The sequence below is a fragment of the Palaemon carinicauda genome, chromosome 13 (assembly GCF_036898095.1).
Source record: "Palaemon carinicauda isolate YSFRI2023 chromosome 13, ASM3689809v2, whole genome shotgun sequence".
In the NCBI taxonomy this organism is placed as follows: Eukaryota; Metazoa; Arthropoda; class Malacostraca; order Decapoda; family Palaemonidae; genus Palaemon; species Palaemon carinicauda.
In genome coordinates, this window is record NC_090737.1 from 23,792,626 (window position 1) to 23,806,986 (window position 14,361).

At 39.4% G+C, this 14,361-nt stretch overlaps 1 protein-coding gene across 1 annotated transcript in view; it reads right to left on the reverse strand.

The window, feature by feature from the left end:
* LOC137652219 (hemocytin-like) overlaps nt 1-14,361 on the reverse strand; it is a 298,302-nt gene that overhangs the window by 10,315 nt on the left and 273,626 nt on the right. Inside the window, 8 exon segments of the mRNA XM_068385448.1 lie at nt 8,879-9,031; nt 9,692-9,787; nt 10,685-10,864; nt 11,475-11,690; nt 11,828-11,934; nt 12,156-12,305; nt 12,442-12,661; nt 13,016-13,204. Of these exon segments, the coding sequence (XP_068241549.1) occupies nt 8,879-9,031; nt 9,692-9,787; nt 10,685-10,864; nt 11,475-11,690; nt 11,828-11,934; nt 12,156-12,305; nt 12,442-12,661; nt 13,016-13,204 (1,311 nt within the window).

Genomic DNA, 14,361 nt, shown 5'->3' on the forward strand with positions numbered 1-14,361 from the left:
GGACGAGGGGGCTAGGAACCTCCTCTCCTGTATCTACATCCTGTGAGACATCGACAAAGAGATGGAGCTGGGGGGAGAGTGACTGCTCCCCGCACTCTAGTTTTGGGGTGTTTGAATGTGCGTGGATGTAGTACGATAGAGAGTAAAAGATGTGAAATTGGAAGGATAGAAGGATGGATGTATTGGCCTTGTGTGAGACAAAGATAAAAGGAAAGGGTGAAGTGATGTTTGGTGAAATGTCTGGTAGAGTGTCTGGGATTGAAAGGGGAAGAGCGAGAGAGGGTGTGGCTTTATTGCTGAGTGAATGGATGACAGGTAAACTAGTGGAATGGAAGGAGATATCATCTAGGTTAATGTGGGTAAGGGTTCGGTTGGGTAGGGAATGTTGGGCGTTTGTCAGTGCGTATGGGCCAGGTAGTGAGAAAAGTGAAGAAGAGTGGAATGAGTTCTGGAATGAATTAACTAGGTGTGTTGAAGGTGTGTAGTTGTCATGGGTGACTTAAATGCTAGAGTGGGCGCTGGAGAGGTAGAAGGTGTCATTGGGAAGTATGGCGTACCAGGTGAAAATGAGTGGTGAGAGACTGGTAGATATGTAAGTTGAGCAAGAGATGGTGATAAGTAATACTATAGCTTTTTCAAAAAGAAAGATAAAAATAAGTATACATGGGTAAGAGTGGCAAATGGAAGAGTAGTAGAAAGGGCATTAATGGATTATGTGTTGATAACTAAAAGAATGTTTGGAAGATTGAAAGATGTGCACGTGTTTAGGGGTATGGCTAACGGTATGTCTGATCATTTTTTGGTGGAAGGAAAATTAGTTGTAGCAAAAGAATGGGGAATAGAGTAGGTGGATGTAAAAGGGAGGTAGTGAGGGTTGAAGAGCTAATAAAACCGGGGGTAAAAAGTAAATATCAGGAAAGGTTGAAAATGATATATGACGAAGTGAAAGTAAGAGAAACTGGCAATTTAGAGGAGGAGTGGAAGTTAATAAAAGAAAATTTTGTTGGGATTGCAAGTGATGTGTGTGGAAAGAAGGTTGTTGGAGGCAGCATGAGGAAGGGCAGTGAATGATGGAATGAAGGAGTGAAGGTAAAAGTGAAAGAGAAAAAGAGGGCTTTTGAAGAATGGCTGCAGAGTAATAGTCCAGAGAAGTATGAAAAATATAAAGAGAAAAATGTGGAAGTAAAGCGCAAGGTACGTGAGGCAAAGAGGGCAGCTGACCTGAGGTGGGGTCAGGGATTGGGTCATTCATATGAAGAGAATAAGAAGTAGTTTTGGAAAGAAGTGAAGAGAGTAAGGAAGGCTGGCTCAAGAATTGAAGACAGTGAAAGATGGAAATGGAAGGTTGTTAAAAGGAGAGGAGGCAAGGAAAAGATGGGCGGTATATTTTGAAAGTTTACTGAATGTTGAGGATAATAGGGAGGCAGATATAATTGCTGTTGCAGGTGTTGAGGTGCCAGTGATGGGAGATGAGAATGAGAGAGAGATTACAATAGATGAAGTGAGGAGAGCACTAGATGAAACAAGAGTAGGAAAAGCATCTGGTATGGATGGTGTGAGAGCTGAGATGTTGAAGGAGGGGGGTGTGACTGTACTTGAATGGTTGGTGAGATTGTTTAATATGTGTTTTGTGTTGTCAATGGTACCAGTAGATTGGGTTTGTGCATGTATTATACCACTATATAAGGGTAAAGATGTGCATGAGTGTTGTAATTCAAGAGGTATTAGTTTGTTAAGCGTAGTTGGAAAAGTGTATGGTAGAGTAATGATTAATAGGATCAAGGATAAAACAGAGAATGCAATCTTAGAAATACAGGGTGGTTTTAGAAGAGGTAGGGGTTGTATGTATCAGATTTTTACAGTTAGGCAGATATGCGAGAAATATTTAGCAAAAGGTAAGGAGGTGTATGTTGCGTTTATGGATCTGGAGAAAGCGTATGATAGAGTTGATAGGGAAGCAATGTGGAATGTGATGAGGTTATATGGAGTTGGTGGAAGGTTGTTGCAAGCAGTGAAAAGTTTCTACAAAGGTAGTAAAGCATGTGTTAGGATAGGAAATGAAGTGAGTGATTGGTTTCCGGTGAGAGTGGGGCTGAGACAGGGATGTGTGATGTCGCTGTGGTTGTTTAACTTGTATGTTGATGGAGTGGTGAGAGAGGTGAATGCTCGAGTGCTTGGACAAGGATTAAAACTGGTAGACGAGAATGACCACGAATGGGAGGTAAATCAGTTTTTGTTTGCGGATGATACTGTACTGGTTGCAGACACAGAAGAGAAGCTTGGACGATTAATGACAGAATTTGGAAGAGTGTGTGAGAGAAGGAAGTTGAGAGTTAATGTAGGTAAGAGTTAGGTTATGAGATGTACGAGAAGAGAAGGTGGTGCAAGGTTGAATGTCATGTTGAATGGAGAGTTACTTGAGGAGGTGGATCAGTTTAAGTACTTGGGGTCTGTTGTTGCAGCAAATGGTGGAGTGGAAGCAGATGTACGTCAGAGAGTGAATGAAAGTTGCAGAGTGTTGGGGGCAGTTAAGGGAGTAGTAAAAAACAGAGGGTTGGGCATGAATGTAAAGAGAGTTCTATATGAGAAAGTGATTGTACCAACTGTGACCTATGGATCGGAGTTGTGGGGAATGAAAGTGATGGAGAGACAGAAATTGAATGTGTTTGAGATGAAGTGTCTAAGGAGTATGGCTGGTGTATCCCGAGTAGATAGGGTTAGGAACGAAGTGGTGAGGGTGAGAACGGGTGTAAGAAATGAGTTAGCAGCTTGAGTGGATATGAATGTGTTGAGGTGGTTTGGCCATGTTGAGAGAATGGAAAATGGCTGTCTGCTAAAGAAGGTGATGAATGCAAGAGTTGATGGGAGAAGTACGAGAGGAAGGCCAAGGTTTGGGTGGATGGATGGTGTGAAGAAAGCTCTGGGTGATAGGAAGATAAATGTGAGCGAGGCAAGAGTGTGTGCTAGAAATAGGAATGAATGGCGAGCAATTGTGAAGCAGTTTCGGTAGGCCCTGCTGCTGCCTCCGATGCCTTAGATGACCGCGGAGGTAGCAGCAGTAGGGGATTCAGCATTATGAAGCTTCATCTCGTGGATAATGTGGGAGGGTGGGCTGTGACACCCTAGCAGTACCAGCTGAACTCGGTTGAGTCCCTTGTTAGGCTGGGAGGAACGTAGAGAGTAGAGGTCCCCTTTTTGTTTTTGTTTCTTTAATGATGTCGGCTACCCCCCAAAATTGGGGGAAGTGCCTTGGTATATGTATGTATGTATGTATTAAATTCTATAGGTGAAACATGTAAATATGATAAATTTGGAAGTAATTTGTATTCCTAACGATACAAACCTTCACCTTTTTGTTAGGGAATATACTTTTAGCAAGCTGGTAGGTAGACTAGCCAAAAGACTTTTAAACAAGGTATAGCTACCTCACAGCTAGTTAGTGGGGGAGGGGCTAGTATTGGCTACTCCACTCACACACACCCAAACCTGTGTCCCACCATCACTTTTGATTGCAGGCAGGACGTGCTGGCGGGATAATTTGTATAAGAGATTAAGGTTTGTATTGTTAAGGAAAATACAAATTGCTTTCAAATTTGTCATTTGTTCCATCAATAATACAAACCCTTAAGATGGATGGAAGTCCTAACCAACTGGCTGGTTTTTGGGCAGGGGTGTTTCTCCTTGCTACACACGATCTTATAGAGAACTCGCCCTGACACTTCTCTCTTCCGAGCATGAGCACGCATTAGCGACCTGAACAACCCCTGTGATTGGGTGATAACAAAGCACTGTGACTTGTCCAGGTAATAGCTCTACGAGTCCTGGGACTTCCTTCAACAAACCAATGAACACTGCCCAATTCCCACCTCGCTAGGGGAAATGGGGACGTAACAAATTTATAAGCATACATCAGGTTACACAAGGGAAATGGTTATACCTGCAGACAGCGGAGGCAAGCTTGCAGCATACTGTAAGTGCTGTGCCCCAAGAGAGGGGAAGATGAAAGAAAAAAGATGCCAGTCACTCTGCTCCACCATCTGCTACTATTCCATCTAATAACTTGAGTTGTTTAAACTATTTGTTGTGCAGCCACCACAGGACCGATGGAGAACGTTGCCATGTTCCTGTTGGTTTAAGACTTAAAAGTAATGGGCAGTGCAAGTCGTCTACGCTTCCACACCCGCTTGTAGTACCTGCGCCAAAGAGTAGTTATCTTAAATGTTAGGGACATATTTATGCACCTAATGTTGAGAGCTCTTGGTCTCTGCGATTGTGGAGAAGAGTCTGAATTCAGGGCTCGATCTATGACCTTGCGAATCCACATCGAGATCGTATTCTTATGACCCTCCTCTTAACCTTGTCATGTGCTGATAAACATTCTGCTCACTCGGGGATGAGCTCCTGAAGTTTGTTTAGATCCTTCTCTCTCGATAAAGTTCACTTTCCCTTTGCATACAGATACACTGAATAGTCTGGCCTATTTTTTACAGATTCAATGGTAAGTAGCTCTTCTAGAAGGACACTCCAAAATCAAACCATTGTTTTCTTGTCTTGGATAGTGCTATAGCCTCTGTAACATGGTCTTCCACTGTCTTGGGTTAGAGTTCTTTTGCTTGAGGGTACATTTGGGCACACTATTCTATCTAATTTCTCTTCCTCTTGAGTTTTTATAGTTTATATAGGAAATATTTATTTTAATGTTGTTACTGTTCTCAAAATACTTTATTTTTCCTAGTTTCCTTTCCTCACTGGGCTATTTTCCTTGATGGGGCCCCTGGGCTTGCAGCATCCTGCTTTTCAAACTAGGGTTGTAGCTTAGCAAGTAATAATAACACCTCAGTTCCTTCACTGGGTATAGAAGCAGTTGATTTGGGTCATCGGTTACATTAAAAAGACTCAATCCAGAAAAGGGCCTGAATCTAGGATTTGCTACTGTTGGATTTTGAGTCTTTGCAACAAAATCGGGAACGAAGCTGAGCATTACCTGTCCCTATCCCCTTGAATGAGAAACATTGTAAGAAAAACCATGCAGTTCGCCAAATATCTTGGCGGAGGCCAGACCAAGCAGGAAAACCAATTCAAGAGTAAGGTGAAGATTTGATGCCTGACCTAATGGTTTGTAAAGAGCTCCTTTCAGCGATCAAAGTACACAAATTGCATTCCATATAGAGGTGGTCTTAACTTCCAGCTGAAGACAGGTAAGCTCGAAACTACATATGAGGAGAGACCATTCCAACGATGAGGAAATATTAACTCCTTTCAGTCCAAAGGCTAGGCTTAAGGCTGAGCGATAGCCTTTCACAGCCGAGACTGAGAGGTCTTTTTCCTCTCGAAGGTAAAAGAGAATCTCCGCTATCTCTTGGATATTGGTGTCAAGAGGAGTGATACAATACCTCTTCCATGACACCAGCCACAGAAGACTGCCCGCTTTGCCTGGTATATTGTAGATGAAGATTCCCGGAGGTACCCAGACATTTTTTTCGCAAAAGAGCCTCTCCGCTAGAGGATGCTAGATAATCTCTGGGCGTTAAGACGTAAGGACTCTGGGTTTGTGGTAAATCTTCACGTGTGGCTGTCTGAGTAGATTGTGACAGGGAGGGAGTTTTCTCAGGATCTCTGAGCAGCTGTATTAGGTCCCAGGAACCATTATGAGTAGTGTCATATCGGAGCTATGAGCGTCGGCTCTTACCTTGTTGAATAATCTTCTCACTAGGTAAACCGGTGGGAACGCATAAACATCTATGTTGTCACACTGTTGTTGGAAAACCTCTTGCCAAATTGCTTGGGGAACTGGTCCTGGCGGAAGCTTGTTTAAAGACGTCGCGGACAGGTCTACAATCGGCATACCCCACAAAGTCTGGACTTGTGGGATACCTGACCATCCAAAGACCACTTGGAGCCAACTATCTGAGTCGCTCTACTCAGCTTGTCCGCAAAAACATTTCTCTTACCCAGGATGAACCGAGCTGAAAACACACCTTAGTATTTCCCCCGATAGTTGGCATAGGTGTTGTAAAGAGGTACCTAGTTTGTTTATATAAACCACCAACAGAGTTTCGTTGCTCATCAACACCAGTGTGTCCTGAAGGAGCTGTTAGAACTGCTGGAAGGCCAGAAAGGTTACCCTCATTTCTATGAGTTTTCTGTGGTGATATCACTTGGACTAACCAGAGTCCGGAGGACATGTTATGCAACATGTGAGCCCCCCACCGCCTTCTTTAGATGAATCTGTGAAGAGCATCATTTCTGAGGGGGGGGGGGGGGGGGAAAGATCTATCTCCCTGAGAAGGTTGGTATCTGATGCCCACTACTTCTGACTTCTCTTTTGCTTGGGCCCTGAAGATCAGGTGGATCCTTTGTGGGCTCAAATGGACTTCAGCTGCCCCTAGAGAGACCGTATGTGTAGTCGTCCGTTGGTCACCAAGCGCTCCAAGGAGGTCAGGCGGCCTATTAGACAGAGTCACTGATGTGATGGTAGTGAGACTAGTAGCAAGATGGTACTTACCGCATTCTTCAGTATCTTTATTCTTCTCTCAGACGGAAAGACTTTGCCTAGTTTGGTGTCTAGTAGCATTCCTAGGTAAACCAGTTTTGTGTTGGCTACAGGGATAACTGCTCGAGCTTTAACACAATCCCCAGATTGTGGCAAATCTTGAGAAATCTGTCTTGGAGTTGGAGAAGGGTCGCCACCAATTCTGCTAGAATTAGCCAGTCCAAGTATCTTAAAAGATGAATGCTGTTCTTGTGAGCCCAAGTTGATCCTAGAGAGAAAACCCTTGTAAAAACCTGTTCTTGTGAGCCCAAGTTGATCCTAGAGAGAAAACCCTTGTGAAAACCTGAGGTGCTGTGGACAGGTCGCACCACATCCCTTAGACTGGTATTGCCGATCGTCTCGGATGATTCTTAAATACTTCCTTAAAGACAGTTGGACTGGAACATGGAAGCAAGCAGCCCTTAGTTCCAGTTTTATCATCAAGTCCTCGGATCTGACTGCCGTCTCCATCCTGAACGAAGTTTGTTTAACAAACTTGTTCTGGGAGGAGAGGCAGATGAATGGTCTCCAGCCTCCAGCATCTTCTCTATGAGAAAAAGTCGACTGTACAGGCCTAGAGACCCTTATTGTCGAGCGTGCTCTCCTTCCCTGGTGAACAGGTAGTTGCGAGATTGAATTCCCTCGCTCGTGACCGTGTGAAGTAATAACTCGCTCACGCATTGTTGATGAAAGGCCTGAGTTTGGATGTTTATGGGACTGCTCCAGATCACGTAGATCGCTGTTGTCGAGAGAAGCTCCCTCACACCTTGACCAGTGGTTTGGTATATGAGAATGCGTATAGCTTTCTCGCCAAACTACGGTCTACTCTGCTATGAGGATCATGAGCTGGTGTTGGCAAACATACTGGTTCGCGAGAATCATCATTGGCGAGTGCTTCCGGGTACCTGTTCTTATGTCAAATCCTGTTTGTGTGTTAAGTTACTTGCGGGTCAATCGTCAGTATTCCCGCAGGAGTTTGGTGAGCGGGCCTGTGGGATCCAGCATTAGGATTTGCTACAGGTACTGGACAAATCATGTTGGTTGAAGAGAGAGGAGCCTGCTGAACTCGACAGCAAGGTATCACAGCTGCACCCAGCCTACATGCTACCTTGGCGTCTTGTTCTGACTAGTCTCGCTCCGGCAGGCTAGAGAGGGGCAGGGACAAATCCAAGACCCTTTTTGTCATCCTGCATGGAGACCACTTAGAAGACCTTACTTACGATTAAGAAAGGTGCTCCTCTTCTGAGAGGGCAGCTCCATGGTTCAGACTTGGTAAACCCTTTGCAGGCTGAGTGGTCTCAGGTTGAGGGAGAGTGTCGTCATTAGCGCATTTTACGAGCAAGACCGAGGTCTAGCTCTGGGCTGGATGCATTTAGACTTCCCGGAAGACAACTCCGAGGAGTGCTACATCAAAGCTTCTCTTACACGAGTACAAAGGGCGCTGTGCAAACTGTGAAAAAGCGGGTGAGGAGACAGAACCAGACAGGGACACCAGAGACTCTGCCTGTTCATTACCTTAACTCTCCGAGAGGAAAACCGAGGTCAACCTCTGAGGAAGCCAGTGTAGTTTCTCCATAGCAAATAAGGATATACAGTACTGTAATGTAAAAATATCAGCTTTATGGTAGGCCTACTTTGTAATTAAGAGAATTGTTCACTTTCATACGATAATTGAAATACAAGCAAAACACCTGCTATTTGATTCGATTGTTCAATACAAAACAGCATTTTTTTTTGTTTTTTTTGAGAGAGAGTTTGTATGCGTTTACGCAATGATTATACCCTTACTAACGATACTTTTATAATTTTCTTATTTTTTACCTATTGAAGTAGATAGGATAAAGAAATGGAATAAAGGAGGTTAGTCTATTGTACTGTAATTTGGTTTCTCAGAAAAGTAACTTGCATGATACACAAGATACATAAAATAATATTTTACAGGTGAAAATTTGAAGGTCGCACAATATGTGAGATCGGCTGTTACATGAGTATATGTGGTATTTTCTATTTCTGATAAAAAAAAATTCACCATAATGAAGCATGTAGGCTCTAAACCAAATTAAAGCATTTCATAACAAAAGCTTGTTACTGCCCAAGTAAAATTGTTTTGTGAAAAATGGCTGTCATGGGAATTTCAAGTATAAAATTTATTTCTATACTCGCCCGATATTAACATAGTTTTATACTTCATATCATTCAATGGAAAAAAAACTGTGATTAGCAACAGTAATACTTTAACTGCATTACACACTATACTCAAGAGTTAATATTAACTGTTGTGTGATTTCTTCCAGCTTTCAAAATAATATATTTTAATAAGGTCCATAAAAGTAAATAGGCACTAACCTGTAGAGGAACATTGCCCATCAAACATGCAGTTTTTGTATATAATGGACAACAAGTGTCGGCATCCTTGTTTTCCACGTAGACATATAAGAGCTTGTCTTCTGCACTTGGGATTTCACATTTCTGTTCAACAGCCTGAACTTGTATTTGATTCTGTAAATAACCAAAAAAAAAAAAAAAAAAAAAAAAAAAACATGTACAAAGAGTAGTCCCAAATTACGATGGAAATACGGTATTGATTTATAAATAAAATACAATAAAATAATAGGATTTGGTTCTCAAAACTTCTGCTGGCTTTATACTGCATTAACCCCAAAACTTGGGAAAAATATCCACTCAACATTAGATTGTGGTCCTTAAAAAATTTTCAGCCTTAGTAAGGTACAAACCATAACAATGAAATGATAAATTGAATACATTTAATGAAGGTCCTGATAAAGAGCTACTTCATTACCTACAGTATCAGTAATGCTAATCCTCATAAAAAGTTTTAAAGGTACTGAATGTTTAATGGATTTCAGCTATATAGATCTTAAGGTGATTCATCACCATAGAGCATTGGTTACCTATTGTTATCATTTCACCATCAAGCTAATGAATTATAAAGTTCCAACTCTGATCTAAGAAAAATATAATCATATTTATTCCTGCTCATCCTAGAGATGCTTTTGTGCCTTAATAATTTCTTTATATACATACAGTATACTATACTGACCTTTACATAAAATATCAGTTATTTCACTAAAGGCAAAAACATAAAATGAAGGTATTCAAGATATGTGGCATAGATAAACAAAATTGTTTTTTTTATACCTTGCTATCTCTTGCACATGTGTAAGTGGTACAGAGATCAGTTGACAGCCATGTTTCTCCAACTTCTTTAATTTCATCCTCCATTACACAGCCAACCTAGGATAAATGTGCAATTTTGATTTACTGAAACAGAATAAGATAATCATACAAGATTTAGGTACAATACAAGTATGTTAAAGGTCCATCTGAGAAAAAAAAATTCCGGTAATCTAGAAGTATTATTATAACATAGATTAAATATTTGTTAAGAGGACTTTAACAGTTTGATAAAAGTTTAATTTTCATATAGCTAGAAAATGGTAACTGATTGTTTGGGGACTTATTAAAAAGGGCCTTATTAGGGTGATGAATATAGGAGAGCAAAACATTTACTTAATCAAATGAATGGGTCTTTTTTTATTTTAAAAGGATTTAATGAACCAGCTGAGCTACACGTCAAGATTGATATGGGTTGCAATTAGTGCTGTCCTAGATGAAAACTTGAGAAATTTAAAGAGGTTGGTTGATTAGCAAGTTGGAAGAGACCAAAGTGAATACTGTATATGAAACTAAAATGACATAAATCATTGTATAAAGTGGCAAAAGGATCACAGCAAAAGCCCCTTGGTACCATCTGTGGTTCTACACAAAGCACTTTGAGAGTGTTACTTCTTACGGAAGTTTAATGAATGAAAAACAATAAAAATCTTTAGACATAACATCAAAAGGGCTGTAATGATTCCGTTTTAAAGTGGAACGAATGTTGAAAATATAGAGTAACAATCCTTAAACATTTATTCATCAAAATTTCATTAGGCTACTTGGGAAGTTTACCTTATGGCAAAGGTGAATTAAAATGCTAAAGATCTAACATTATATTTTTTATATAAAGGGATAGGTACAGTACTCTATTCCTGAGCTACTTAGTAGAAAAAGAAGTTAGTTCCTTTATAAACAAAGCATATGCGATAAATAAATAAAGCTACGCAAAAAAATGATACAATATTCTGTTACCTGGACACATGAGCCACAGCACTGTGTGGGATAAAGTGGCGAAGGTTCGTAGACCCATCCAAGAGAACACGACTCGTCACAAGAAAAGATCTGCTCTATTTTTTCCACAGTACCCTCAGCTGTCTTCACGCATTCCACACTGCGGCATCCATTCAGAGGGTCATCCAGTCGGCTTCCCACCTAAGGAAATTACATAATATAGCCTAAAATTTTCAGAATATTAAATACGGTAATTGTAATATATTTTATTACAATTTGGGGGATTTGGCATATGAAACTTCATTTGTGGTGGATAACGGGGGAAAGTGGGCTGTGGCACCCTAGCAGTGTCAGCCAAACTTCTCGTCAGGCTGGGAGGAGTGTAGAGAGGAAAGGTCGCTTTTTGTTCTTTTTTTTATGTTGGCTACCCCAAAAATTGAGGGAAGTGCCTTAGTAAATAGAATATTTACAAAAAAAATATAAGTTGTCATATAATAATCAATGACCTCAAAACAATGAATATTTGAGTCTTTAACCAACTAAAATGAAAATTACTGGTACTATTTTGAATGTTTCTGGGACATTTTGCTTCTTGAAAAATAAATTTTACTCTATACTGTATTTGGGTGTCTCCTACAGAAAGATTGATTATCTCAATAACATGTGTAATGCTGGACTAATGCCAATACTGTTTGTAACGTTGTACCAAACTATCAAAAAACTTATATTAGTTTTTTCTAATAGCAAACTAACATTACCCCAACTTGTGTTGTATAGTATGAGAAAGTAGATAAAAAGGTACAGTAATTACCTCTATGACTTCGTAGTCATCAATGCATGCTGTTCTAACAATGGAAGGACAGCACTGCCCAGCTGTTTCAACCAAATCTAACTGATAGTTTCCTTTATCTGGATGGTTGTTGAGGGTGGTGCAGACCTGCTCACTACACTGATGATTAGCTGATCCTTTACTACCCATAACACACTTGCACTTTAAGCACAGGCCGTCTTCCCATGACTCGCCAATCTGGAAGTTTGATTTTAAAATGTATTCTCAAAAATTGAAAACAGTACTGTATCCTTATTTCATCTTTCATTTTATTTCAAGATTCTGAATTAATGAAAGAGAAAAAAAAGAGGAAATAAAAAGTCCATGACTTGTACCTTATACAATTTCTTTTCTGGTTCTTCTTCTTCAGTCAGTTCTCTCTGGAAGCCAATCGAAGTGACCTCGAAGCGATTCTCATATATGCAAGCGTCCTTGGGTATTTCTAAGGAAAATATGCAAAAATTACAGAATGAGGTTTATGGTGTGGGGAAAAACTACCTTAATAAATTGTAAATCAAGTCAAATTTTAACACGGTTTATAGGGAGATATGAATAGAAGTTGCAAAACACAACATATATAGAATTTCCCAATAATCTTATGATTGCAAATTACTTAATATGCAGTATGATAGTGTCATATGAATGAAAACACATGGTACTTACCACAAATTATTGATGGACAGCATTGACCTTCTTTTAATGGTTGTTCTATGAGATTGTAGAATTCTGGACACTCTTCCTTAGGACATTCACCACTGCATTTTGTTACATATCGAGGACAGCATCCACTCTCATCCAAAACCCATTCTTCACCTGCAGGAGTATTTTTAGATGACATTACAAGTTTTATTATTTGAAGAAGCAAAACAGTATAAAAATTTCTTCAGTTACTGTCACAAGAATAAAGTAAAGATTTTCTTCACTCATAAAAAGATTAACAGGAGCTTACCTGGATTGGGGTCTTCTTCAGGTACAACTACTTGTGGGCAGTCCTCGGGATTGAGACATACACATGCATACTGTGGGCATTTACCAGGAGCTTCAATCAGCTGAGATACTTTTCCATAGCCGCAATCAGATTCAGGCACAGATGGAATTGTGCAGTTCTCGACAGGTCTTACCTTACATTTCTTTCTTGGACCACAGCATTCATCACCTGTGTCTGGTATCTAAAAATTCAGAAAATTAGTCTTACATATAAGTTTGTGGGCAAAAAGAAGATATTTTTTTCAGCCACATACAATCACCAGTCTGGTACCTAGCCAATTCAGAAATGTAGAGTTGTATGTAAAAGTTTGTAGTCAAAAACAAAAAGAAGGTATTTTTTCATCTGTATACAATTGCCAGTGTCTGGTACCTAACCAATTCAGAAAAGGAGAGTCTTACATATAATTTTATGTGAAAAAAGAAAATAGTTTTTCATCTGTATACAATTGCCAGTGTCTTGGTATCTAACCAAGTCAGAAAAAGTCTTACATACAAAATTTTGGGATGCATACAATAAGAATACTGTATTTATGTACCTCGGCAATAATGTATCCTTCATCACAGATGGGATCCTCGGGGCAAGTCCTTGTACTACAAGTGCTACCATGTTCATTGCACTGGCATGTGGTGCATGAGTCTGTTTTCCATACATCACCAACTCTGTGCCCTTCATCATCACAAGTAGTACAATAGCTGATGTTAACACAGACACCTTTGTCTAAAACCTGAAATTGTTAAAAGGTCTATTCTGAAAATGTGAATGCAGCACATGGGAAAGAAGTTGAATTATATGCTAAGAAATTTTTAAAATATGAGTAAAACATATGGTAAGGTACAGGCTGAGAGTTTCTTATCCAGAATTCCTCGACCAGAACTATTTTGCATTAAGGATTTTTTCTGATTTCAGTATATCCCTATAATGGCAGGTTCACAAATCTCTAATTTACATTCTGATGAAAATGTCAATGTTTTTATAGATTTTATCACTTAAAATTTGAAGCAGACATGGATGCAAAGTATTGAAAGCAGTAATCATCCTCAATTTTTATAAACAAATTGATAACTAAATACTGTAACTTGTCTTTTTCTTTGCTAATTTCAAAATGCTGTAAGAGGGCATACATTTAATCAAGTGCTCTATTTAAACTGCTAAACTTTGTGATCAGTTTCCAAATAAACATATGAATGGAAAATGCCAAACTGGCTAGCAGCATTTGTGAAAAAATAGCCTAATGGCATCTAGACCTAACAGCCCACAAAACAAATTAGTGCCCTCAGTATGTAGTTTTATCTCATTTATTAATTTATTTGGTAGTAATGTATAATTGTTTAGCAAAGAGATCTTGAAAATGAAACACAGATAAAATGGCAAAAATGCTACAGCGTTCTTTTTTAATCCATCTTGTTACTTTCGATTTAATAATATATAGCATATAGCATTCCTTTTCTATTATGCTAAGTAAGAATTTTTTCTCTTCTAAACAATAGCCAATTAACCAGCTGGAAATAATGCACAAACTGACAGTAATGAATGACAACTGCTAACACATTGTACAGTAGAAAGTTCAATGGCAATTAGGCAATACAAGGTCATTGTCAATTGTATACATTTTACCATAAATTGGTTCCCAATTGTAAACCACGAATTCTAAATACTGTAAGAAAATTGAACTTAAGAAATTCTATTTGTGAAAGAAAAGGAGGAAAATCAGGTAAATACTAAAAAAAATATCAAAGTTAACTGAGGCCTGTTCGTTAGAATTATAAAATTGGTCACAAAGAACTATGAAAATTTATTAATAAACATAAGTTTATGTTACGACTTAGATATTGGGATTTGCATATACACGTACCACCTTCCAAAGTTTTGTTCTGTACTGTA